Source organism: Prionailurus viverrinus, chromosome B1, assembly GCF_022837055.1.
Source record: "Prionailurus viverrinus isolate Anna chromosome B1, UM_Priviv_1.0, whole genome shotgun sequence".
Taxonomy (NCBI): domain Eukaryota; kingdom Metazoa; phylum Chordata; class Mammalia; order Carnivora; family Felidae; genus Prionailurus; species Prionailurus viverrinus.
Genome location: NC_062564.1, coordinates 101,770,827 through 101,798,825, shown reverse-complemented (window position 1 = coordinate 101,798,825; position 27,999 = coordinate 101,770,827). Strand labels below are relative to the sequence as shown.

General features: G+C 37.8%; 2 protein-coding genes across 9 annotated transcripts in view; one reads left to right on the top strand and one right to left on the bottom strand.

The window, feature by feature from the left end:
- The window catches only part of NUDT6 (nudix hydrolase 6), a 36,296-nt gene extending 27,087 nt beyond the window's left edge, over positions 1 to 9,209 (bottom strand). The window contains exons 1-3 of one of the 2 annotated variants that reach the window (XM_047854963.1): positions 8,915 to 9,209; positions 5,516 to 5,719; positions 614 to 669 (exon numbers count right to left, since the gene is read on the bottom strand). In XM_047854963.1, the coding sequence (XP_047710919.1) occupies positions 614 to 669; positions 5,516 to 5,719; positions 8,915 to 9,152 (498 nt within the window). In that variant the 5' untranslated portion in view covers positions 9,153 to 9,209. The remainder of the gene's footprint in view (positions 1 to 613; positions 670 to 5,515; positions 5,720 to 8,914) is intronic. The other variant, XM_047854964.1, reaches the window with a different exon arrangement.
- Positions 9,210 to 9,651: 442 nt separating this feature from the next.
- Positions 9,652 to 27,999, top strand: part of SPATA5 (spermatogenesis associated 5) — a 370,905-nt gene continuing 352,557 nt past the window's right edge. For 5 of the 7 annotated variants that reach the window (XR_007151708.1, XM_047856888.1, XM_047856892.1 and 2 more), the window contains exons 1-8: positions 9,652 to 9,860; positions 14,796 to 14,917; positions 16,202 to 16,359; positions 19,930 to 19,988; positions 20,579 to 21,217; positions 22,166 to 22,295; positions 22,566 to 22,622; positions 25,292 to 25,415. Coding sequence is in view for 6 of the 7 variants with exons in the window: in XM_047856888.1 (XP_047712844.1) it covers positions 9,701 to 9,860; positions 14,796 to 14,917; positions 16,202 to 16,359; positions 19,930 to 19,988; positions 20,579 to 21,217; positions 22,166 to 22,295; positions 22,566 to 22,622; positions 25,292 to 25,415 (1,449 nt within the window). In the remaining variant the exon portion in view is untranslated. Of the gene's footprint in view, positions 9,861 to 9,883; positions 10,095 to 14,795; positions 14,918 to 16,201; positions 16,360 to 19,929; positions 19,989 to 20,578; positions 21,218 to 22,165; positions 22,296 to 22,565; positions 22,623 to 25,291; positions 25,416 to 27,999 lie in introns of those variants that run through there. The other 2 variants (XM_047856889.1, XM_047856894.1) reach the window with 2 other exon arrangements.

Here is a 27,999-nt window from a genome sequence, read left to right as displayed (position 1 = left end):
TAAAATATCTTTCTGTAATTCTTTGAGCATATCAAAATTTCTACATTTTCTCTAGAGACAGCTGAACATTTAGAAAGCAATTTACAGAGCAGAAGCAACTTAAAGCAAATGATCAAAGAGAAAAAGAGGCAAACAGAACAACAGACTTTTAAACATAGAGAACAAACTGGTGGTTACCAGAGGGAGACAGGTAGGGGGATGGGTGAAATAGGTGAAGGGGGTTAAGAGTACACTTTTGGTGATGAGCACTGAGTAAGTATAGAATTGCTGATTCACTATTTTGTACACTTGAAACTAGTATTACACTATATGTTAATTATACTGGAATTAAAAAATAATCATATTTAAAAGAAAAACAGGGGGCGCCTGGGTGGCGCAGTCGGTTAAGCATCCGACTTCAGCCAGGTCACGATCTCGCGGTCCGGGAGTTCGAGCCCCGCGTCAGGCTCTGGGCTGATGGCTCGGAGCCTGGAGCCTGTTTCCGATTCTGTGTCTCCCTCTCTCTCTGCCCCTCCCCCCGTTCATGCTCTGTCTCTCTCTGTCCCAAATAAATAAATAAACGTTGAAAAAAAAATTAAAAAAAAAAAATAAAAGAAAAACAGAAGCAACTTACTTTATTTCGATCTTGTACAACTAATATTTTTCTAGTATTTTCATCAAATACAGCTCCTGTTGGGGGAACAATGAAAGATAATTGAGAAACATTAATTTCATTCACCTTAGACTCTTCCCATACTCTTACCTGTGGTCATCAAAATTATACCCATCCTGGAAGGCCTAGTTCAATTACCACCTCATCAATGAACACTTGTAAAATTTCTCTAGTAATAAACTGATTGCTCAGTTATTCGGGTTCTTTTAACAACTTGGAAAACCAATGATGGATCTAGCATATGCTGAGTGGTAGGATAATTATCTGCATAAGCTTCTTCTCTTTTCAGTATCTATTCCTGACGGTACACGGTTACAGAATTATTTTATTCTTCTGTAGCACTTATTTTAGTGTCTAATCTTAAGTGCTTAAAAAATATTTATTGAATGTAGTGACTTTTCCATTCTCATTTTTATTCTTTGAATTGCTATGTATAGAACGTGTATTGTGCCCCTGATGATCTAAATCTCAAATATCTTAATATTCAGTGCAAGACCTACCTGAAGCCACTTATATTTCTTTTTTTGAGTTTTTTAACGTTTATTTATTTTTGAGAGAGAGAGAGAGAGAGAAAGAGAGAGAGAGGTGAAGTGCAAGCAGGGGAGAGGCAGAAAGAAGGAGAGACAAAGAATCCAAGGCAGGCTCCAGGCTCTGAGCTGTTCAGCACAGAGCCCGGCTTGGGGGTCAAACTCATGAACCACGAGATCGTGACCTGAGCCAAAGTCGGATGCTTAACTGACTGAGCCACCCAGGCGCCCTAGCCACTTATATTTCTTTATGACATGTGTATATGACTTTATAACATCTCAATATATTGCTTTGGGATATTTCTTTATATATGTTTTAAGTTCTAGTCCTTTTCTTTTACTTATTCATTCATCATACACATTGCCATGCACACTGGGCATTAGGTACTCAAAAATAAGGTTTGTTTTTTATTTCTCTTTGGGCAATCCTGGGTCAAAAATACAAATGACACCATAATGGTTTATATTAGGTTCTTTTAAATGTTATAATTTAAATATATTTGGGGGCACCTGGGTGGTTTAGTTGGTTAAGTATCTGACTTTGGCTCAGGTCATGATCTCACTGTTTGTGGGTTTGAGCTCTGTGTTGGGCTCTGTGCTGACAGCTCAGAGCCTGGAGCCTAGTTTGGATTCTGTGTCTCCCTCTTACTCTGCCCCTTCTCCACTCGCTCTCAGTCTCTGTCTCTCAAAAATGAATAAATGTTCACATAAATAAATAATCTGTATTTACGTAATGTGAGGAAATATTGTAAAAGATACTTTCTATATACTCTTCCATTCTTTCAATATCAATTGAGTTCCTATACCTAATACATATGGGTTCTCTATATATTGAGCCCTGTTATGTGTCAGGCATTTTTATAGGTGCTATAGTGGTAAACAAAACAAAATTCCCGATCCTTGATGGGGCCACATTCTGGTGTGTGTATGAGGAGGTAATAAATAAATAAAAAACAAATTATATACAACATGAGGTGATTGCAAACATTTTATGTTGCAATAAAATACAGAAGAGGATAGCTATGTATAAGGAATGACAAATTTCTCTGAAATGAAAACACCACATTTAATGTTTAAAAGAAGGAAAACCAGTAAGATATAATTAATGTTAATGTTGGTTTCTATTAGAAAATATAAATTATAACTTAATTGAATTGGACTTTACAATTACAATTACCAAAGAAATGGCAAGGAAACCTACTCTTAAATTTTAATAATTTGTGATTACTCAAAGTGTACTTTTCCCTAATGAATTTTAAACATGAGCAAAGTATTTCAAAGACAAACCTAACACTACTAAAGCACAATGTGAGCGACCCCTGCTGGTCACACCTTAAAAGTTAAATCAACACAAAGATCAGGGATTAAATAGATTATCATATTATGATTAGTGCTTTATGTGCATTATCTCAGGTATTACTCATAATAATTGTGTGAGTGGTATTATTTTGAGTGCCCAAGTTCACACGGCGCTAAAACTGTCTGGATTCTGAGTTGGTATTCTTCTCACTGTGCAACGATGTCCCTTCCCCATACAATTGTGTTCTCTGGGGTCTCATGTTTCCACTTGAAGAGCTATCCAATTATTCATTCAAGAAATATTTATTGATCATGTACTTTATGCCAGACACTGTTCTGAACCTGACAATACAGTGGTGGAAAAGACAAAATATCTGCCTTCATGGAGTTTATATTATTGTGGGGGAAATGAAGTACATGACAGAATTTCAAATTGTGGTAAGTGCTATAGAGAAAAACAGACCTGGATAAAGGGACCAAGGATGATGGCATGCAGGAGGACTCTATTTTAGACAGGAAGGTCAGAAGTTTTTTGAGAAGTTGCTGGAGCAGAAACTTCAGCTCCAAAGAGCTAGATAAACAAAACCCTGGGGAAAAGCACTGCAGGAAGAGGAGCCAGTAAGTGTGAAAGTTCTGAGGCTGAGACAGCTTGCTGTGATTTAAGAACAGTAACAAAGCCACAGGTCACTCCATTCCAGTGTAGGGAAGGAAAGATTTTCCCCCTACCCACTTAGGTTTTGTGTCTAGGGCTGAGAATTGAACTCACAGGAGATAGATTAATGGAGAAAAAAAATATAAACATTTTATGTGAGGTTTACTTGGCCTGGGGTGATGATGGAGGACTTGATAAAAAGAAGTGAAAATCCCAAAAAAGTGGTCAGACCCACAGGCATATATACCATTTTAACAAACAGCAATAAATTATGGGGACATGACAAGACCACAGAAAAAAGGGTTTGGGCTAAGGGAGGTAAATTGTGGGGAAACGACGAGGACATACATGGGGGAAACTAATGGGAATACAAAGGTTATTTTAGTAAGGTTTATTTGTACAGACTCATCTTGGTGTCAACTCCCCATCTTCCTTGATACAAGAAATTTCCTGGTACAAGAAATTTATGCCCTACTTTTATGTAAAAAGGGGCAGGCAGAAGACCCTTGCTATATCTAGTGTTTCTCAAGCTCAAAATAATCAAAGTGGCATATTTTGGGGTGTTATGTTCACCAGCCACACCTTCTTTGTGTTGCTTATATCAATAAATGTCAGCTCTTTTCCCTTCATCTAAAAAACATTGTAGCTTTCCAGAACAATTCCTTACATGATTTCATCGCCACCCCCAATAGCCACTTCATGTAGATCATAGTTACACTTGAAGATTGCTCAAGTTCTTGATCTCTCACTTCCGGAACTCCTATAGTATATCTTAACTATAGTATTTAGTTATAAACAAGGGCTTCATAGGATACTCTGTATACATATATTACCAATTCTGCAGTAATAACTGGATTTAAAAGTCTAATTTAAAAATCTGTTACCAATGAATTGATAATTGTCAGTATGACTTTCTAATGTAGTGCGAAGGTGCTATCAAATTATCAAGTAGTCTTTTGAAGTAGAGTTGAATGGAAATTTCTAAATACCTCTACTTGCTACAAGGAAGCGAGATCATGGACACAGAAAACATTAGACATCCTTGAACAACTTCTTTTTAATTTCAAAGGTGCAAACTACCTCAAAAAACTCTTATAAATTATATGAAGGGTAAAATAAATACAATTATTGGTCAAATTACTAATTTACATATAATACTGTTTTCATTTAAGTCATGAGGCATCTTTTACTATTTCAGTTTTCCAGAATTCTAGGAATTAAAAAAAAAATTTAATGTTTATTTTTGAGAGAGAGAGTAAGAGAGAGAGAATCAACAGGTGAGGGGCAGAGAAAGAGGGAGACACAGAATCGGAAGCGGGCTCCAGGCTCTGAGCTGTCAGTACAGAGCATGACGTGGGGCTTGAACGCATGAGCTGTGAGATCATGACCTGAGCCAAAGTTGAACACCCAATCGACTGAGCTACACAGGCACCCCTAGAAATCTAGAAATTTTTTTAACCCTGGTTCCCAAAGGATGGTTTAGGGACCAGCACTGATATCAATAGCAGCTGCAGATAATTTCTTAGAAATGCAAATTCTCGGGGCGCCTGGGTGGCGCAGTCGGTTAAGCGTCCGACTTCAGCCAGGTCACGATCTCGCGGTCCGTGAGTTCGAGCCCCGCGTGGGGCTCTGGGCTGATGGCTCAGAGCCTGGAGCCTGTTTCAGATTCTGTGTCTCCCTCTCTCTCTGCCCCTCCCCCGTTCATGCTCTGTCTCTCTCTGTCCCAAAAATAAATAAACATTGAAAAAAAAATTAAAAAAAAAAAAAGAAATGCAAATTCTCTGGCAACACCCCACAACGATATAAAAAACTCTTGGTGTGGGGCCCAGCAGTGTGTTTTCAGCAAGCTCTCCAGTTGATTCTGATGCACCTACAATTAATCGAAAGAAAATCTTCTCTCAAAACTATGTCTCTGAAGTGAATCAGTGACTTGAAAATTCCATAATATACTTAAATTATGCTATTTTAAACAACTGTTTGGCACTGTAACAATGTAAATATCTTTAAGAAGTAATGTTCAAATCATCAAACATCTTTGCTTTACCTTAAATTTAACCTAAAAGTTACCTTTTATTTTACCCTAATATGCTTTACTGTAATGAATTTATTCCCTGATCCCAATTCAGTGTTACTATTTCAGTAGTGAAGTTCAAATACCTGTGTAAGACTGTTCAAATGTATCCTCTGGAAAACTAAACACCAAACTTGTTCTCTTGTGCTGCCCTCTGCCAATTCAGAAGGCCAAGTTCATTTATTTAAAGCACTACTCAATAGTCCCAAGGAGGATAATCATTTCATCAATTTATTCATTAGACATGAATAAACTATCGCTTAGCTGTAAGAAAAAAATGGAGTGAGCCTCTAAAATGTTAGTTTGAAACTGACCTGCAACTCCTACTTGATGTGTCGCATATCCTGGTAATCTGCTGGGTCCTTCTCCCAGCCACAGTGTCAGTGTGGATGAATCCGACTCTGCATGGTGAAAGCAGAAACCCAGGGAAGCAGCAGGGGCAATAAATTGGCTTTGGAGAATGGGAATGTGCAGCCATACCGCTATCCTACCTTCTGACCTCCATTGCTGTATTGCAGCTAAAATGCAGATGAGAAAAATCTGTAAGTATTTTCCAGTGAAAGAAGTGGGAGAAATAAAAACTCATCTCAAGGTGTCACCTCTTCCAAAAAGCCATCTTAAAACATCCACCTCACCTTGTAGTTAGCTGGGAGAATGGGGCAGGGGATCCCAAAATGTAACAACTGACACAATGCTTGGCACATAATTGGTTCCGTTTTGATGCCGTTCCTTTTAACATCCTTAGTTTTAATCTTTATAAATGACCATTATGGGCTTCTATTTATTCTTTCTTTAAGAGTTCTGTGATAATATTTTTGGCTTATAAATTTCAAGGTGGTTAAAACCCTAACTTTGTTTTTAAATAATATATACTAGTTCTGGGAAATTTTGAAAATAAAGTATAATGAAATTAAAACTTCATTATCTTAATAGAATGCAGAGATAAACATTTAAATGTTGACATTTTCCCATAACACTGGAATTGACATCATACCACATATAATTTACAGCATGTCTTTATGACATTAAATGTAAACATTTTGCTATGTCATTAAAATTTTTAATGAACATAAATTTTTAATGACTACATAATTTTCCTCAGATAGGTGTACCAAAAGCTACTTAACCAACCTCCTACTCTTGGATATTTGGATTATTTCTAATTCTTATTATAAATAATACCAAGATGAACATAGATTTTTCTGTTTTTGATTTCTGTAAATTCTCTTGCTTTATTACTTAAGATTGAGCCAGGGGAAAAAGATGCTAATATTTAGTCCTTACTAAGTTCTAGACACTCTACATATAATACCTCATTAAGTTCTCACAACCCTAAAAGGCAAGTATTATTGACCTTAATTTACGAGTGATGAATACTGCAGTTCTGTTTTTTTTCAATGTTTGAGAGACAGAGAGCATGCATAAGCAGGGGAGGGGCAGAGAGAGAGAGAGAGAGAGAGAGAGAGAGAGAGAGAGAGAGAGAGAGTCCCAAGCAGGCTCCATGCTGTCAGAACAGAGCCCAACCCCAGGTTTGATTTCACCAACTGTGAGATCATGACCAGCTGAAACCAAGGGTCAGATGCTTAACCTACTGAGCCACCCAGCAACCCCCCCACCCTTTTTTATTTTTTAAGAATACTGCAGTTTTAGAAAAACTTCTCAAACCACTTTTTCTATCCATCATCTCACTTAATCTTTACAATAATCTTGCAAAGTGTGTGTATGTGTGGTAGTAGGAAGGCTTGATTATTTATTTAATGGTTAAATTCCTTTCCCTCTTCTCTTCTCCAGATGTGCAGTAAGTGACTGTTAAGGACCATGTTCTCTACCTCTTTAAAAGTCAATGTACCTAACAAGGTGAAAATACATAGGAGCCTTTCATAAAGACTTCTTGATTTGGGGCTATGGAGTCACATCCTTCTCACCTCCCTCTTTTTCCGATTAAATCTTTTAAAAATTGACACACAATTACAATTACAAAAAGTGAAGTGCACAAATCTTGAGTGTACATTTAATGAGTTCTGATATATGCATACACCTGTGTAACCCACTCCAATAAAGATTATAGGATGTTTCTCTCATCTCAGAAATTTCCCATATCTTCCCCAATCATTCCAATTGAGTGAAAAAGCTCAAGTTTGACATAGTTAACAACAAAATTTGCACTAACTCTTGGAGACAACATAATGCATTAAGAACAGATTCTAGAGCTAGAGCCTAGGGAAGTTACTTAATCTCTCTGTGCCTCAGTACCATCACCTTTAAAATAGAGGTAAAAGTATCTACCTCACAGAATCGTTATGAGGATTAAATGAATATCTGTGAAGTTCTTAAACCAGTGTCTAGCAATACAATTCATAAATGTAATAGAATGTTTTATTAAAGACTATAGGTACATGGTACTACACAGATTATAAACTAGTTTCATATAATTTATCTTAGATCACCACATCTATCCAGTAAAGTAAAAAGGGCTGGCATTATTTGCATAAGCAACCTAAGAGGCAAATTTTTCAGTGGTGATTTGTCTAATGCCTGGGTAAGCACCTGGCAGAACCTGGGACTTGAAACCTGGATGTGTGACTCCAACCCCAACCCTCCTGTTTTGCTTTGTTGGCTAAGGTAGTGCTTTAATCACCTGGCCAGTGACAAGTGTGTGCAATAAATACCAGTCTCTACCCACACATGTGCAGACATATTAGAGGATGAACACTGATTTGATTCTCCTACTGCTGATATTGTTGAAATCAGCAATTATTCACGAACAGAGAAATGAACAGGTATGTAGTTTGGGAGTGAGAATAATTAAAGAATGAAATAACTAGCTCAATTATATTAATACAGATGCTCACTTCCCATGTTGTGCAATAGGATAAAGATTATCTGAAGTTTCCTTTAAGAGAAGATCTTTCAATGGCTGAATTTCTACGCTATGCCTTCAATTCGAACATACGGACCCTCATGGGCAGTTTGAAAAACTCCGGCCAAATCACAGGCTTCTCTCATAATGAAGGCTCCTCCACCCAAGCTTGCTATCTTATCTTTGGACTTGAGGTTCAAGAAGAGTGAAGAGTTTTCTTATTGAAGACCGAAACAGCCCACCATGCTCATTGGTTAATCATGAAAGACTTGTCGCTCTGTTTTAGAAGCAAGCTCTAGTTTTTGATGAGTCAGCCTGATCCAATTTGTGTACAAAACTGACCACTTCGAACCTCTCTGGTCCACTCACTGTCCACCACCTGTATAGTTTTGTCTAGGGCAAAGTGCTCCGCATAACTAAGGATCAGTAAATGACAGTCAATAATAATGAAATAATATTAACACCTACTGAGCGTTAAGTATGTGACAGATACCGTGCTCAGCACTTTACGTGCATTACCCAACTTCACCCTCAGCAATCCTATGCGTTGCTAACCAGTTTTATGGAAGGGGAAACGGTAGTTTACAGAACTTGCCGAAGGTCACACGCTAGAAAGGTTACCAGAAACTAGTGCTGCCGATCTCAAAGTCTACAACAGTCACCATTTCACCCAGCTGCCTCAGAAATCTCCCAGCAAAGGGAACAAGAACAAAACAGGGGAAACTGATACAGGTCACATTTGCCCTCTCGGTACTTGACTCGCCGAGAGCATGACTGGTGGACGCAGGACACCCTGTTACTTCATTAGAAACGCTCAGGAAGCCAGGGAACCCCTTGGCCAAGGCACACTTGCCCTGCAAGACCTTCTGGAAAGAGGCGGCGTCCAGGCGGTCCAGTGCGCGAAACCGCTCCAGAGGCACCGAGATGCCCCCGAATCTGTCCGGCTCGGCTCGCAGCACGTCCGCTCCGGCGAGAGCGTCCCACCTGCAACCGGGACCGCCCGAGGCCCGGCGGTGCCCTGCCCGGAGCCTTTCGCCGCGGGTCCGCGTGAACACCGCGCGCCAGAAACGCCCGCTCTGAAATAGCGGCATCTTCAAGTCCCCATTCGACCACTCGTTAGGCCCCTAAAATCAACCTTCCGCCTAGGTCAGGAGCGGAGGTCATTACCATAAATTTTAGAAGAGGGCCACCCATCTATCTCAGAGTTGAGTTAACGCCACTTTCGTAGCGCTTTACCGAAGAGATCACGAAGGCCTGTCCACCAGGTCCTCTCAGGAATTTGGCTGGTTCCAGGAAAGCTGAGGAGAAACTTTTCCACCTGTTTTTAAGTCAACAGACGTTTGTCCAGGAATAGGGAAGGCAGGCAGAGATTTAAAAAAAAATCCTCTCAGGAATTTACAATCTAAATGACGGTTGTGTTTACGTAATCCACCTTCCTTTGTAAAAGTCATAACCTCTTCAGCTTCTTCAAAGACGGCGAGTTCTGAAAACGCTCCGTTCTCCCTCTAATTGCGCTCCACTCTGGGGATTACGGTGAAGGGCGGAGCCTCGTTGACTTCTGCCCCGGAAGTTTTTCTTCCAGAGGAACGTGCACGTTGAGCCGCCTTTGCAGTTGCTTCTTTCAGGCTACCTTCTGATCATGTCTTCCAAGAAGAACAGAAAACGACTGAATCGAAGCGCAGAGAATGGTTCAACCTCACCCTCTTCTGCTTCCTCTTCTTCGGGACCCTCGGCTCCTCCTGGGCCAGGCACCGCGGCGGCGGCTGGGACTCTGGTGGTGACCAACTTTTTAGAAAAGGGTAAAGAGTTTTGGGTGGGAGACCTGAGGCCGGGGGCGCAACCTGAGAAAGCGTAGAGCTAGCGATGCCGCCCTTAAGATGCAGAGGCTTCTGAAAACTGGTCGAGACATAGGTGTGAGAGTAGCACAGAATTTTGTAAGATGCCCGAAGCCACGCCTACACTGAAGAAGTCAGGCAGAAACGGCTTATCCGTGGCTAAGTCAAGCCATCTCTTCTGTGAATTGTTTTGAATTTGTAAGTTATACTTGAAAAACTTTACTTCGTTTAAGATGAACGACATATTTAACTGCGAAGTTGCTTAAAGCTAGCGAGTATAGGGTATACATACAGCAGAAAACTAGACACCCAGTTCAGTGAAGATGTGGATGCATCTTCCTAAGAGCGTTGTGTCTGTGAGAATGAAAGCCTTTAAGGTTTTTTTTTCTTCTGTTAGACAGGTTCTGGTATTTAATAACAGCTATCAATTACATACTATTGTTATCAGTAGGTTACTTATGTCACATATATATCTCATTTAATCTTCACAGAAACCCTGGAAGATGGGTACAGTATCATTATGCCTGTTTTACAAAGGAAGAATAGTTAACGTGATTGGCTCCAGGTTCCACAGGTTTACTAAGTGGTAGGCGGTATTTGACTCTGAAGCCATTATCCCAGATACCAGCCCCCTTGAGTTAAGAGAAGGGATTTGCCTGAAAAGTTATTTAGTTGGTAAAGCTTCTGGGTTGAAGCTGTGTGTTACAGCTTCGAAAAAACAGATCACCAGACAACCTAGTGGCAAGATTTTTACTTCTGCCTAATGTTGATCCTAATCACAATTTTAGAGTTAATACGGTGTTTTCAGTTTCCTTTAGGGGGTCAGAGGACAACTTGTTCTGTCCTGCATATTCAACCTCTTTTTTAACTGGACCCTTTTTATTGAAATTTAAACCTGATTTCTCTTACATTTTAAATCAAAACAAAAGTTCTACATTTTCTTCTTATCACCACCCTCTCTCTCTGTCCATCCTTTCATTGCCATTTTTTTTTTAAGATTTGCTTTAAAAAAAAAGTTTATTTACTTATTTTTGAGATAGAGAGTGTGTGTGGGGGGAACGGGCAGAGAGAGAGGGACAGAGAGAATCCCAAGCAGGTCTGTACTGCGTGCACAGAGCCCGAGGTGGGGCTTGAACCCACCAACTGTGAGATCATGACCTGAGCTGAAATCAAGTGTCAGATACTTAACTGACTGACCCACCCAGGTGCCCCTTAAGATTTGGTTTTTAAATAATCCCTTCACCCAACATGGAACTGTATCTTACAACATGGAGATTAAGAATTGCATGCTTTACTGACTGAGCCAGCCAAGCGCCCCTCATGCCAAATTTCTTTAATGGAGTAGTCTCTATCTCCTCATTTCTCACCTCCTAATTAGCCTATTTCTCTTTTGGTATCCATTCCATCATTCCTTGGAAACTGTCCCTGCCATGGTCACTGATCATATCCCTGTTGGTAAATACAATGGACAGCTCTTCATTACTTCCCTTACTTGAACTCTCAGCAACTTTTGGTGTTGTCTACCATTTCCTTTTTCTAAAAATAGTTTAATTTTTGACTTATGTGTCATTAAATGTTCCTAGTTTTTCTCTGTCCTTTTGTTGGTACGTAGTTTTTCACTTTCCTTTGCAGGCTAATCTTCTACTTGGCTGCCAGATGTTTCAGTTCTTCAATTTTTTAGTCCTGAAACCCTTTTTTTTCTCTGTACAAATTTTTCTTGGGCAAGCTCATCCAATGTCCATAGTTTTCCATCTATACCCTCATCATTTTTGTAATTATATTTGTAAAATATACTATTTCTGAGTCTTTGTTCAGTTGTCTTCTAGACCAATACTAAAACTTTGTAAGGAAGTTTTTAAAATATCATATGTAAAGCTTAGTGCTGTTGTAAATATAATAAAAAGAAATTACTAGGAAAATAAATTTAAAAATAGAAATTTTTATTAGATTCAACAGATATGTGATTAGTCTGTCCAATTGTAATAAAAACTTCTAAGTAAACCCTTGTTTTCTGTATTTATCCTTTCATGAACTGGTAACAAATAGTTTGCCGATCACACTTTGTATAGCATTGCGCTATACCTCTTCTCTTGGATTTTTCAAAGGTACTTAAAGACTGACCTCATAAACGCATATTTTCACAACCAAACAAACTCAGGACCTGTTCAATTTTCCATTGTAAAATTCAGAATCCTAGGGGTCATCCATGGCATCTCTTTCACAGATCTCACATATCCAGTCCACTACCAAGTTCTGTTTATCACCTACATTCCTCTTCTTTATTACCACTGTTCCTACCTTGATCTCAAACACCATCATCTGTCACTTGGACTACTGCACTAGCCACTCCCCATTTTTTTCCCCCACTGTGCAGCCAGAATGATCTTTAAAAACGAACATCTTGGGGCTCCTGGGTGGCGCAGTCGGTTAAGCGTCCGACTTCAGCCAGGTCACGATCTCGCGGTCCGGGAGTTCGAACCCCACGTCAGGCTCTGGGCTGATGGCTCAGAGCCTGGAGCCAGTTTCCGATTCTGTGTCTCCCTCTCTCTCTGCCCCTCCCCCGTTCATGCTCTGTCTCTCTCTGTCCCAAAAATAAACGTTGGAAAAAAAAAAAAAAAAACGAACATCTTGTCATGAGTTTGCTTTTCACCCCTAAGTGATCTTCAGTTGCTGTCAGGAGCCCAGCAGCTTCCTATCAGCCTACTTCCCTGGGAGGTCTAGACCTTCCTTACATGGCCCCTTCTTGTCTCCTGCCATTCTGCGTGTACTCAGGTATATAATTCTTCCTTCTGTCCAGTACTTTTCTGTACAAGCTGTTCTCTTTGTCAGGAATTCTCTTTATTCCCTCTTCATTTAGTTAATTCCTCTTCTTCCTTCAGATCTGAATTTCAACATTATTTCCTTGGAGAAGCATTCTCTGGTTCTTCCCAATTAGATTCCACTTTATAGGCTCTCCTGGCCCTCTTGGTCATTCTTTCATTGTATTAATCTTAGTTTGCAACTACAGAATTATTCAGTGATTGTTTAATAACTCCCTCATCCTATTAGATCATAAGCTCTGAGAGGCCAAGGACTGTCTGCTTTTGTTCACTTTGTATTCCTAGTGCCTAACGTATTATCTGCCATGTTGTAGGCACATAGCAAATGTTTGCTGAAAGAACAAATGAAGAGTGGATGGTTGTTTGAAATGACCTTTACTGTCTCGTTAGTTAATTTGGCACATAAAGTGCTCAATAACGTATAGTTAATAGGGAAAGTGGATGTTGAGGTATGTTTTTAAAGTATGGTATTGGAGGAATGAGGACTGTAAGAGAATGTGTGGAGATGTATTAGGAAATAAGGCCAGTGAATGAGAGTTTGAACATGATCTTCATTGGTGATAAGGAGGAAGTGGAGTATTTAGAGAAGCCTGTGATTTGTCAAATTCTGGTGCATGGTGAATGTGCAGGATAGGATGGAAGGAAGAAGAAAACCTATAGTCTTGCCAAGGACTGGATATACCTGGGAGGTAATTTTCAAGAGGAAAGGGTAATTTATTGAGGTTTAGAAAGAAGTGGCAGAAAAGTGAACATTATTAAGTCATCAAAAGGATTCTTTGGTGTTATTGATGAGTAAACTATGTTAAGAGACCTGATGCTCGTAGGAAAGTTGAATTTCTTTTCAGCCTCATATTGTGAAATATGCTTATTTTATAAAGTGTTCAGTACTGTTAATCTTAGCTCTGTGAGATGCTTTGTTTTTCTCAGCTGATGACAGAAAATAAGTGTGTTGTGTAGTTATTTTGTAGTGGCAAAAAATAATTAGATTAGATACACCTCATGATTTTATTTTTATTGACTTAGTTCCTTTTAAACTCAAAGTATCCTTTTTTTGATTATTAAGGAACACCAGTATTAGAGAACTATGATTATGGTCTATGTGTCTAATAATAAAGTTTGCAACAAAGTTTGTGACAAGCTAAAATTTCGTAAGTGTTTCATTGATTTTGTGCTGAAAAGTAAAATGCTGTGTAGCCATCTAGTATGTTCACTGATTTCATGGATGTTTATTATGCGACTGCTATATTTGGCACTCCTAGGCATTGGAGATACAAAGATGAATTTGACCCAATTCCTGCCAAAGCAGCACAGGGTTTAGGAGAAAGTCAGACTGAAAAACAAATGTATATTATGATGATAAATGCTACTATCTGACAGCATAGGGTGCTGAAAGAATCAAAAGAAGGACCAAATGTGTACTTGAGGAGGTGGTTGGGTGGGGGTGGACATATCAGCACATCATTTTCAGAAGTGTCGTCAGCTGGGCTGAATTCTGGTCCCTGTCCTTGGCCAAAGTTGAAAACAGAATGGTCATTTTGGTCAGTGTGTACTTGCCTAAGGAATAAGACCCGTGTTCCTATTTTATCCATATGTTCCTGGGATTAGAAAAGAAAACTCTTGAATTGCTATCATGTGGATCAGAAGTGGAAATGTAACTTAACCCTCCAGAACCAAATGCCAGTTCCCCAGCTCAAGCCTTTGAATATTAGTAGCCAACTCGACTTAGAATCTGTAGTACAAAGGTCGCTATGCAAGTATGAAAAGGCTTGTTGCAGGTATGTGCAGTTCTTAAAAAAGTTAGAGATCATATTTCTTAAAAGATGGAAACTAATACCTCCCCATAAGACATCCTCTTTTAGTTAGCACTCAAACTGTCAGTCAGTGGACCCTTAGAAAGGTTTGGTTTTAAGTCTTTTCATTAAAATAAAGAGGATTGGAACTGTGGTTTCTCCAGAGTATGGTAAGTGCGTTCATTTGGTTATGTGGCTAGAAGATTTTAATTTACTCCCAACAGAAAGCAGGCTTTAATTTCAGTAGTTATAAAATAGTATGAAAATAATTTTCTTTCCCTTTTTGGTAGATGACAGAGTTCCTAAAACATTCCAAAATTCCCTTGTTCAACTTGGACTCAACACTATGAAATCTGCAAATATATGTATAGGTCGACCAGTGTTGCTTACCAGTTTGGATGGAAAACAAGAGGTAAGAGTGTTTTTCATTTCCTTAGTTTAGAAAGATTTGTGACTTTTTTATTTTAGTTTTCAACAAAGTAATAAATGAAAAACTGTATTTTAAATGACCCTCACATCTGTATAAACTTTTCCTTCCTTTGATATCTATGACTACCCTGGCAATAGTAGCCTCTAAATGTCATAATATACACAGAGGCCTTTTCTCCCAAGGTGGTGACACACACTAGCAGCCCTGTCTCCTCCAGTTTGTTAATTGTATTTCTTCATAGAAATGTTGTTTGGTAGTATGAGTGTCCTCTCAAATATGAGTGTCATCACAAATATGTGATTACTTTTCCTGTTTTCAGCTGTTTGTTCTTATTGTTATTCGTTATATTTGAGGCTCGAAACCCAGAACCTTTCCTGGATCATTTTTGCCAGGTTGGTCTTTCCTGCTGCCGGCCTCTGCTATGTCTTCTGCTGCTTGATTAGTCAGTGTTCTCTCATCCAGTGGCGTCCTCTGAAAATGATTTGAAATCCATTAGGTGCTGATGGCACAGTTCTCATTCTTTTCATTATTCTTAAAAAAGAAAACGAAAAAAAGTTCTTCACTGTGTTTTGTGGAGACTATAAATATGTGAGCTCAGACCACTATCTGGAGCTGGAAATCTTCACTTCTCTTCATTAACATTTAAGTCTAATGAGATCCAGGTTCCCATGAAGCTCTTGTGCCAGCTCCTTCACTACTTCCTGGATGAAGTTTATGTGCCAGGCTTACAGTTAGCTTGTCTTTAGTATTTTTTCCCATTTTCTTATTGCATGTTAATGCCTTTGTCTCTTTTTTGTAAATTACCTTTCAAATCTTCTACTGATTTCACCGTGGTATCATTCCTAATCTTCACAAAAAGACATAATTAAGTACTTATTTAAAAAGTTTTTTGGGGGCACGTGGGTGGCTCAGTTGGTTGAGCATCTGACTTTGGCTCAGGTCATGATCTCACAGCTCATGAGTTTGAGCCCTGCATTGAGCTCGCTGCTGTCAGCACAGAACCCACTTCTGATCTTCTGCTCCCCTCTCTCCCTGCCCCTTCCCTACTTGTGCTCTCTCTCTCTCTCAAAAATAAGTAAATAAGTAAGTAAGTAAATAAATAAATAAAGTTTTTTGTAACTTGTGTCAGATTGTAAGTCCTTTGGGGGTGAGGACTGTGTTTTGCAGATCCATATACTTAGTTGTGCTTAGTTTTCTGCCTTATAAATTAATGATTTTCTATGAATATTTATTTTCTCATATTTTTATTTCATGTGTTCTGGGCAGGTCTATACGGCCTGGCCTGTGGCAGGATTTCCTGGAGGCAAGGTTGGCCTGAGTGAAATGGCGCAAAAGAATGTGGGTGTGAGTGTTGGTGATGCCATTCAAGTCCAGCCTCTATTGGGTGCTGTGCTTCAGGCTGAGGAAATGGATGTGACACTCAGGTTTGGTGCTTTTCTTTGGTGACAATCTAAATGAGTGCTGCCCAGCAGAAATAGAACAAGAATCACAAATGTGAACCACATATATAATTTTGCATTTTCTGGTAGCCACTTTTAAGAAGGAAAATCAAGTTGGTGAAATATTTCATTTAATATGTAAGTTAGTCATTATTTCAATATTAATATTTAGTATTACACCAATTGTAAAATTTTATTTTAACTTATAATAACTATAAAAAACTGTTAATAAGTTATTTTCCATTCTGTTTTTCAAACTAAGTCTTAAAAAATCCACTGTGTATGTTAAACTTGCCAGCACACCTCAATTTGGACTAGCCACATTTAAGTGCTCGATAGCCACACGTGGCGAGTGGCTAGTGTTCTACTGTATTAGACAGTACAAGCTAGATGAGTGCTATGTAATGTATGGACTAGAGACTGTATTGCCGTGTGATTAGAGTCTGCCCTGATTTTTTTGGTGAGAGGAATTACTACCGATGTATGTTCCACAGTAGTTTTCATCTTGGATCGCAGTGTAATCAGAGATGTTGTAAAGGAGGGAGTAGATTACCGTGAATAGGCAAGAAATAAGTTTTAATCAAGACTGTTCAAGCAAAGTACCTGATTATATATTTTAACTCATTGATTATTCAATCTAATAAAACAGTTATATTTATTAGATTTTGAAAGTCCCTCATCAAAGACTAATTGTTTGAATCACCTTATCAATGCAGTTAAAGTATATCACCAGTCGTCTTGGATATTCTGTTTGCAAGAATCACAAAACATTTTCCAGTCATTAGTTTGATTTTAAAATGTTTTCTTCTCTTTTGATAGTTTTGTAGATTTCAAGCTTGAGCATTAGCATATTTTTTTTTTCTTATAAACCAGGAAACATTTTTCAGAGAACTTAATAACATTTTAGCAAACAGTAAAATAAAAGGAAGAGGGGAAAGGAAAGCTCAGCGTGTGTTGTGCACCAGCTGTGTACTAGCACACACACATGCATACACACCTTTTCTTCTCTCATTTAATACTCCGAACATCCTACAAGGTGCCCATATTTATCCCTTTCTTAAAGATGAGGAGGGGAGCCTGGGTGGCTCAGTCAGTTGAGCGACAGACTTTGGCTCAGGTCATGATCTCACGGTTTGTGAGTTCGAGCCCTGCATCGGGCTCTGTGCTGACAGCTCAGAGCCTGGAGCCTGCTTCTGATTCTGTCTCCCTCTCTCTCTGTCCCTCCCCCTCTCACGCTTTGTCTCTGTCTCAGAAATAAAGAAACATTAAAAAAAATTTTTTTTTTTAAAGATGAGGAAATGGCCTGCGTGAGAAGTAACTTACCCATTATTTTATGGGTTAGGTAGTAGTTCTACACAGATTAAATGGTATTTATCTTTAGAGTGTTTTGAGACAGTGCTGCAGGTTGCAGGCATCAGTTGATTGGATTTTTGATGATCTAGCCAGTGTGACCTCTTGAGGGCGCAGCAGTCTTAGGTGATGACGATAACCTACTATACAGGGACTGTATGTGTTTAAATGGCAGCTTGGTTTTTACAATTTTATTAAAAAATCTTGTGTTTTAAATGTGGCAGCAGAGCTTAGACAAGAAACTTAATTTCAAGTAAATCAGTAATTTTAATCTGTGGATCATATCCTTCGTTTGCTTCTGAAAAATTTTATTAGTAAGGTTAGAGCTCCTTCTAGTGGAAGTAATTTTATCTGCACCTATTCATTTTTTAAAAGCAAAACTAGTATTTTCACCATTCTTATACTCGTTTGTGAATATCTTCTATTCAGAGTTTAATAAATAGAAATGATTTAAATGTAACTGGTTTCAGAGTACTATAAACAGAAGTGAATTTAAGCATTTAAGGAGATACAATTTCCCGTGTAGTTTATATATACATTTGATTTGAAATTTCCCCCTTGTTCTTTTTTTTTCTCTCTGTAAGAATACACAGTCGATTCTCATTCTTAGTGCTAAGTATGTTCTATAAAGTTGCTGTGAGTACTGCATTAGCAATGTATGTATATATTTATATTTAATGTTACATATTTATGTTTAAATATTTAATGTGTTATATATAATAGCATATGCTAATAACGTTACTATATTTAGTGCATATTTAGTATAAATATATACATATACATATCTTACCATACATTATAATCTCAAGACAACTCATTCTGATAGATTTTCACTTGTTTATTTTATAAAAGAGAAATGGTAGTTCAGAAATGTTGAGTGACTTGCCGGAGGCCACCTCACTGACAGATACCAGTTAGGATTCAAATCTCCGGCTCACCCACGAGCTGCACTTTCTGCTGTACACTGCACTGCCTCCTACCATCTCTGCCATCTTCTTGTTGTCTCTGGAAGAATGAAAACAAGAGTTCTTTTTCAACCTCAGCTAGGAAAGTGTTTAGTGACTCCATCGTTTTGCCTGCTCTACACATGTCCGTGAATGACTAGGCAAGCTCTTTTAGTATTGATTTTGGGGTTACAAATAAATTGTAGCAGGTGGGTGAATCTGCAAATAATGAAGTTGACACTATTGGTTTCGTTTGTTGCTGATAAAGTGATTGGAGAACAAGGCTTAGATTTGGACCAGATGGGTCTGCTAATATACCTCTTCTTGAGCTAAACTATCACTTTTCCACCGATCTCTGGACAACCTCACAACCGTAGCCTCCTCTGCTGGTATGGGCTACTTACATGTGGGGAATAAGGAAAAATGCACCTATTCTGAGAACTGTCCAAGAACATGTTTCTTCACAAGATTTTTAGATGTACCTACTTCCTATACTCAAGCAATCTTTCTGAAAAACAATCATTAGCTGGAAGAAAGGGTTCTCATTTTTCTGTAGGCATGCCCTTTCTCCAGAATAAAATTCCATTACACCATTACTCTCCCTTTTTCTTATTTGTACCTCTTCAGGTAATGTCCTATAAGGACTTAATTTTCCAGAAAGATAAATTCTAAATTATAGAACGGAAGTGAAGTAATCTATGAGTAAAAGCCTTTCTCCAAGCTAGGCAATTTCAGAAAAGGGATGGTTAATTTAGATCAGTGTTTTTCAAATGTTGGCTATGACACACAATGAAAAATACATTTCATTGTGATCTAGTATATGTATATATCCACAAATATGGTGCACGCATGTACTCACATGTGTACCTGTATACATGAGTATTTAGATGTGTATGAATGTATGTATAAGAAAGTAATGCTTTTCTAAGCAGTATTTACCCTTTCTATGTGTGATGTACTTTTGACATTTTGTATTCTATTAAAAAAATGCTGGATGAGATTGACTGAAATGATTTCATGATCCACTAATGGATAGTACTCTATATTTTGAAGAACATTGATTTAGGTCATTAGGACACCAAGTTGCAAATCATCTTTTCATGGCTATAAGAAATATCTGAAAAGCATAAATCATTCCAGTATTGTATAAACCATATCCAGGTGACTAGGTCTGCATTACAACTATGTATATGTAATTTTATATTACGTTTTAGTTTCTGGTATACTTGATGCTGATTTCTATTTCCCCTGCCCTTTATAGTGACAAAAATGTGGATATTAATGAAGAACAACTGACTGGTTGTCTTCTGAGAAAACTAGGTGAGAGACGTATTTTAAATAGTTTTTTAAATTGTAAGAAGCAAGGTAGCAGTAAATAAAGTAATGTGTCTTTGAAGTCTTATATAGATCATAGTTATCTTCAACAGTGTGGAGAATGTTCTTCTCAATGAATTAATGTCCTTTAGAGATAGGGATTTTTTTCTCAATTGATTGGTAGTTGAGCAGTGGAGAGAATACATGATTTGTCTACGGACAAAGTCAGTGTTAGAACTGAGACTTTTAACCCTTGAGCTCTTGGTCTTTCCTATGAGAAATGTTACCTTGGAGTATCAGGCAGGTGTGCCATTTTAGGTGAGTTTATTATTAGATATGGAATGCCTGGCTATGTGTTGATGAGTTGATAGGATTCTAGATGTATTGAGTGTGGAAGATTGTAAAGAGTTATCTTGTCCTTCTGTCTTTAGATAGTGCTCTATCAAATGGGAATATTAAGTTGTCTCTTTTTTATGGCAATTATTAATATGATTAGTCTTTCAGGTAGTTTTATTAATAGATGGAATAAATTGCTATTTAAACATTAAATGGGTAAAAGTTATGCTAACATATATTTTTAAAAAATTATTTTCTAGATGGCAAGATTGTTTTACCAGGCAACTTTTTGTATTGTACATTCTATGGACGACCATGCAAGTTGCAAGTGTTGAGAGTGAAAGGGACAGATGGCATGATATTGAGAAGGCCTCAGAATGACACTGATGCTCAAGGAATGGACTGTGAACAGTCCAACATAGACACCAGTACCCTGGATGTAGCCTTACAGCTGAGCCAGTTAGATCTGGAAGAGCCTCGGGATCCAACATCAAGCAGTACTCCTTGCAAACCAGTAGATGACAGAATGATAAATAAAGCTAGTGACATTTTTTCAGATGTTACACAGAGTCCTAGGGACAACAGTGGACTTGAACTAGCAGAGATCACAGGACTTAAATGTAGTTTTGAATTGGCCAAAGGAGGAAATGAGCAACTTGTTAATGAAGAGGGATTGCTAAAGTCAGCCTATGTGGGAACAAAGCACAACACTGATACTTTTTATTTTATTTCTTCAACAACGAGAGTGAATTTTACAAAGATTTGTACAAATTCAGAAGAGCAAGACAACCAATTCAAAGTAACTTACGACATGATAGGAGGCTTAAATAGTCAGCTGAAAACAATTAGAGAAATAATTGAATTGCCTCTCAAGCAGCCTGAACTTTTCAAGAGTTACGGTATGATTCCTTCAGTGTATTGCACCCAGAAGTATTAAATTTGAACTAAAAAGCAGTTGGCTCATTCCATTTAAATAATAATTGTTCACTTTCTTTTCTTGTTTTTTTTTTTTTCCTGAGTAGTAGGTATGGTAGGAGGTGTGAGTTGCTTTAGGAGATGCCGGTTAAACTGTGAGCTTTTTTTCATGCTTTATCTCTTTAGATTGTAATGTGAGTTAGCTGCAGCCTTGTATCTTCTAATTGCATACTTCCACAGTTGTTTGTATTGGATCTAGAATTGGTATCTTGTCATTCTAGATGAGCTGTAATGACCAAAGAAGTAAACCAAACATTCAAATATGTTGGGTAAAATTTCTTTGTTAGGAAATGTAGCTGTGTGCAGATCTATTTGCATTTAAGCAAGTGGTTAAGGGAGTGATTGGCTCCTAGGAAACTCAGGGATTCCTCTGTACGGTAATTGCCCAGATCCTCTGCATGTATTTGATGCCTACCATCTCTTTCTCTGCCTTTTCCTTTTTCATGAGTCTATATAAACATGGAATGAACCCTTGGATCGACATTTTGCTAGTAATCTTTATATAGTCTAAGTTGGCTAGTTGGATGAAAATTAAGATTGATGGCTTGTTTTGGATGTCCTTGTTCTTGTCTGAGCTTTGTGTTCTGATTATTGAACTGTGCTGTGTGGGGTGGGACATAGCAATTTTGTGGATGTCCAGCCAGTTTTTCACCAGTGTGCCTGGTCTGGTTGGGTCTACTGAGAGAGAAAGAATCATTTCTGGAGATCAGTGTTTGGGCCAGTTAGTACATTTTGAGGGGAAGGGGCAGGGTCAGAAGGTCTGACTCTTACTTTAGTTTTGTGATACAAGGTAAATTTACACCTCATGTTTGCAATCATATGATAACACAAGAAACCTAGTAATGTTGAATACAGTCTTCTTTTTCTTCTAGGAATTCCTCCACCTAGAGGAGTGTTACTCTATGGCCCTCCAGGTACTGGGAAGACCATGATTGCTAGGGCTGTTGCTAATGAAGTCGGAGCCTATGTTTCTGTAATTAATGGTCCTGAAATTATAAGCAAGTAGGTGCATAATTCAATAGAATAAACAGTTTTATTAAATACTTCTTAAATGTGTTTCAAAAAAATGACTGCATAGCATTCCCTCTGGATATTCATATGTTGAAATACTTTAAATTTGCTTTTAATTGTGTATAAAAATTAAGTTTTGAAAATAATTTTTGAAAGTAGTTTTAAGTATTCTGGAAATGTTTGAAAAGTCAGATGAACTTTTAAAGACAAAACTTTAAAAACACTAAAAGTTGGCCCTTAAATGTATTTTATTTGTTACAGATTCTATGGGGAGACAGAAGCAAGGCTACGTCAGATATTTGCTGAAGCCACTCTACGGTATTCATTACATTTAGATGTTTGTAATTAGTAGTCAAGGATATTGTAATCAAAGTACACTTACTAACACTATATGAAGCATGAAAGAACAGTACAAAAATAATACCGATAGCACTAGCAATGATTATAAATCTAATGAAGTTGTATTTAATGTATTTTTATCTAATATTGTCTTGAAAGTTTGATAAGTGAGTTACTGAATTACATAAAGTAGGAGAATTAAAACATGGTAAGTCAGGTGATTTTGCTTGAGCATATAAATGTATGATTTTCTTTCTTTAGAATACCTAGAGTACTTAGGCATATCCAGTTTATCTAGTTGCCTTAGTAGATTGTATCATAGTAGCCCTTTAAACTTAATTTTTTGTTATTATAGTTTGCTTCAAAGAGACAAATATGTTGCTCTTTAGAAACAGTTTGCTTTGATTATTCCTCAGTTCAGGCTACCTATTGCATTGCAATGAGTGTAAGAGTGTGGTCTATAACATGGTCTAATGTAATGTTATTTGTAATAAGGCTGTCTCTACCACTGTTTTGGTTTTTAACTTACCATAATTCTACTCTTGTCAAAGGAACTTTCATATTTAAAGTTTTTTTTTCCCAGAGACAGCAGATGAAAAAAGTAGTTGGTTGTCCCAATACTAAAAATTTGAGAACCGGTGGTGTACCTTATTATGTAGTATGTTTTTGTTGTTATGTTCCTGGAAGTTGAAGCTTTCTATTGTGAGAGAATTCACATCGTTTTATGGGAGAACTCATCGTCTTGAGAGTTCTTTTTTTAATAGGCTAAAAAAAAAAAAGAGAGGGTGAGCATTTGGAATTTCTTTCTTTTTTTAATGTTTATTTATTTTTGAGAGAGACACTGCGAGTCAGGGAGAGGCAGAGAGAGAGGGAGACACAGAATCCAAGCAGGCTCCAGGCTCTGAGCTGTCAGCACAGAGCCTGATGCAGGGGTTGAACCCACAAACCTTGAGATCATGACCTGAGCCAAAGTTGGATGCTCAACTGACTGAGCCCCCAGGCACCACCCCCCCCCCCCCGACTTTTTTTTAGTGTTTATTGGAATTTCTATTCCTTGGAATTTACACCTGCTTCAAGGGACATCTCTGCCCTCATCTTCTGAATTGTTGCAATCATAACAATTTATTGGGCATTAGCGGTCAACTTCTGTTTGGGCATAGACTCATGAGTAGTAGACTATTCTCAATAGTCTTCTTTTTATTGAGTTCAGATCTGTTAGAACAATTAATCTAAGGTTTTTCATTCTATTGCCTTTGTCTTAATATTATTAATTAAAGCCCTAAATTTGATGCATTAAATTTCCTTTTTTTAATTTTTTATTTTAATTCCAGTATAGTTTGCAGTATTATATCAGTTTCAGATGTACAATATAGTGATTCAGCAATTCCATATATCACCCATTGCTCATCAGGACGAATGTCCTCCTTAATCCCCATCACCTATTTCACCCATCCCTCTGGTAATCATCAGTTGTTCTCTATATTTAAAAGTCTTTTTTAGCTTGTCTCCCTCTTTCTCACCCTCTCTCACTCTATTTTTTTTTCCTTTGCTCATTTGTTTTGTTTCTTAAATTCAAGGGTAAGTGAAATAATATGGTATTTGTCTTTCTCTTACTGACTTATTTTACTTAGTATTATATTTTGTAGCTCCATCCATGTCATTGCAAATGGCAAGATCTCATTCTTTTTATGGCTGAATATTCCATTGTGTATTAATACCACATCTTCTTAATCACTCATTTATTGATGGACACGGGCTACTTCCATAATTTGGCTATTGTAAATAATGCTACTATAAACATAGGGGTGCATACATACCTTTGAATGAGTATTTTTGTATTTTTTTGGTAAATACCCAGTAGTGTGATTGCTGGATTGTAGGGTAGTTCTGTTTTTAACTTTTTGAGGAACCTTCACAGTGACTGCACCAGTTTGCATTCCCACCAGCATAAGGCATGAGGGTTCCTTTTTCTCCACACCCACACCAACGCTTGTTGTTTCTTGTGTTTTTTATTTTAGCCAGTCTGACCAGTAGGAGGTGATATCTCATTGTAGTTTTGATTTGCATTTTCCTCATGATAAGTAATGTTGAGCATCTTTTATGTGTCTGTTGGCAATCTGTATACCTTCTTTGGAGAAATGTATGTTCATGTCTTTTGCCCATTTTTAGTTGGATTATTTGTGTTTTGGATGTTGAGGTATATCAGTTCTTCTTATGTTTTGGATAGTAACCCTTTATAGGATATGTCATTGAAAGTATCTTCTCCCATTTAGTAGGATTGCCTTTTAGTTTTGTTAATTATTTAGTTTGCTATGCAAAAGCTTTTTATTTTGATGTATTCCCAATAGGTTTTTTTTTTTCCCCCCTTGCCTTAGGAGACATATCTAGAAAAATGCTTCTCTGGCCAATGTCAGAGATATTACTGCCTGTGCTCTCTCCTAGGGGTTTTATGGTTTCACATCTCACATTTAGGTTTTTAATTCATCTTTGAATTTATTTTTGTGTATGGTTTAAGTTTCATTCTTTTGCATGTGCATTTCAGTTAAGAATTTAAGAGTACTCCCTTTTAGTTTTGTAATTGGAATGGATTGTATCAAATTTAAAAATCATATGTATATTAAAGAATTCATTTTACTTGTTTTTTTCAGGCACCCATCAATTATTTTTATTGATGAGCTGGATGCACTTTGTCCTAAAAGAGAAGGGGCTCAGAATGAAGTGGAAAAAAGAGTGGTAGCATCACTGTTAACACTGATGGATGGTATTGGTTCAGTAAGTATAGCACCAGTATTGATTCTGTGTAGGAAAGGGTTGCCTCTTAATAATATGTATGTAGTAGCAAAAACTAACAAATATGTCTGAGTTTTGGGGTATTCTAGGATAGGGAAAAATATTAGCCATAAAAACTAGAGGAAAGACCCCTAAAATAATTTTCTTCAGCAGAAATCTTAGTAACTTCTAGGATAGTATACCTGCACTGTCTTTTTTACCATATAAAATAATATACAATGATGGATTTCTTTTATAATAAATGATATTAACTTAAAAACCGGAAGCGGGGTGCCTGGGTGGCTCAGTCGGTTAAGCCTGTGACTTTGGCTCAGGTCATGATCTCACTGGTCACGTGTTCAAGCCCTACGTTGGGCTTTGTGCTGACAGCTCAGAGCCTGGAGCCTGTTTTGGATTCTGTCTCCCTCTCCGTCTCTGCCCTGCCCCCACTCGTGCTCTGTCTTTCTTTTTCAAAAATAAATAAACATAGGGGCGCCTGGGTGGCTCAGTCGGTTGAGTGTCCGACTTCGGCTCAGGTCATGATCTCATGGTCCATGAGTTCCAGCCCCGCGTCGAGCTCTGTGCTGATGGCTCAGAGCCTGGAGCCTGTTTCAGATTCTGTGTCTCCCTCTCTGTCTGACCCTCCCCCATTCATGCTCTGTCTCTCTCTGTCTCAAAAATAAATAAACGTTAAAAAAAATTTAAAAAAATAAATAAATAAACATTGAAAAAATTATTTTAATAAAATAAAAAACCAGAAACAAAAATCAGTAAAGAAGATTTAGATATATTTTAGAGGATTTTACTAAGAAATCTCATGATTAAGTCTTGAATACTCATGTACAAATTGATTCTTTTGGGGCTTTAAGTTTGACAGTAGAAAGGAAATAAAGAATAATGGAAAAATATGTTTGTGCAACATTTAAATTTTTTTTAATTAAAAAATTTTTTTTATGTTTATTTATTTTTGAAGAGAGAGAGAGAGAGAGAGCGCAAGAGAGAGAGAGGGGGAGAGAGCGAGAGGGAGAGAGTGCAAGCTGGGGAGGTCAGAGAGAGGGAGAGAAAAACCCCAAGCGGGCTCTGTGCTTTCAGTGTGGAGCTGGACATGGGGCTTGAACTCACGGATTGTGAGATCATGCTCTGAACCGAAACCAAGAGTCAGACGCTTAACCAACTGAGCCACCCAGGTGCCCCTGTTTGTGCAGGGTTTAAAAAGAAGCTACCCATGATAGATTCTATAGAATCTATAGATTCTCTCTATAGATTCTCTGATAGGGCATACACTTGCAAATTAATAAAGACTGTGCTGCTTGTGAAAGGAAGATCCATAGATGTAGAAGCAGGAATGAAGAAAAATTCTTTCAGACTCCTGACAGCCATTTACCAGAATACATTTCTTATGCAGGATTTTTACATAAATAACTCATTTTGTAGAGTCATATTAGAACCAAAAGAAATTTTAGAAATCATGTAGTCCCAAGTCCTCCTTTTGTACATTGTAAAACTGGACTGTTAGAACTTTTTGGTTTTTACTACTTGTTGGTAAAAACTAAACATGTGAAAATAATGTGAAGGTTGGGTTTTAAGTGTCTGTTATTTGCTAACATGCGTTACAATTTTAAGAGTAACATTAGAGAAGAGTTGAACCTGGAGGAAGCTGGATGACCACCTCGTTCTCAGTCTAGGTGCAATAACTAGGTGTGATCATTCCAGGTTTGGTTCTCCGTCTTTAAAATTGGAGAGTTCAGTGATGTTAGTATGTTGGAGGTGGCAGGGCTGAGGACTGACTCACAATAGCAACACTCACGAGAGACATACATAAACTGGGATGCCAGTTTGTCTATTTATAATAAGAATATCATCATTAAGCCAACCAGATATCTTTGTTTATGGTTGAATCTTTTCATCTTGAAGACAAATATGTATGGAGAGCTGTATTATAATTAGAAGAGTTTTTGGGAAGTATAAAATCGGATGGAAGGCTTTGTGTTGGAGGATCTTAATTACTATGTCATTCTCCTTTCTCTGCTGCTAGGGTAAGTCTACTCTGGACTGGTGTTCTTGTCTATGGGCAGGACTGGAAGCATCTGACACTGATGTTTTAGTGTGAAAATGCTTAAGGGACTGTATTTATCTTCTAGATTCATAATTCGTAGATTTTATTGTAATCCATGCATTTTCTGTTGGCACATCCAGTACAATTGAACAGGTTGAGTTTTCTTACTTTCAATCACATTTCAGTTAAACTTGTATTACACTGTATCATCAGAATAGAGTGTTGGATAACCTCACAGGTGGCTGATCATTATGTTAGTTTTTTATAATTTGTTGTTTTAAATTTCATTCCTGGGGCACCTGGGTGGCTCAGTTGGTTAAACATCTGACATCGGGTCAGTTATGATCTCATGGTTCATAGGTTTGAGCCCTGTGTTGGGCTCTGTGCTGGCAGCTCAGTCTGAAGCCTGCTTTGGATTCTGTTTCCCTCTCTCCCTGCCCCTCCATTCATGAAGATGGTGAAGTTTAGATGCTAAAAATGGGAGAGACATCACTTACTATAGTTGGAAAGGTAATTATTTGAAAACTTTCT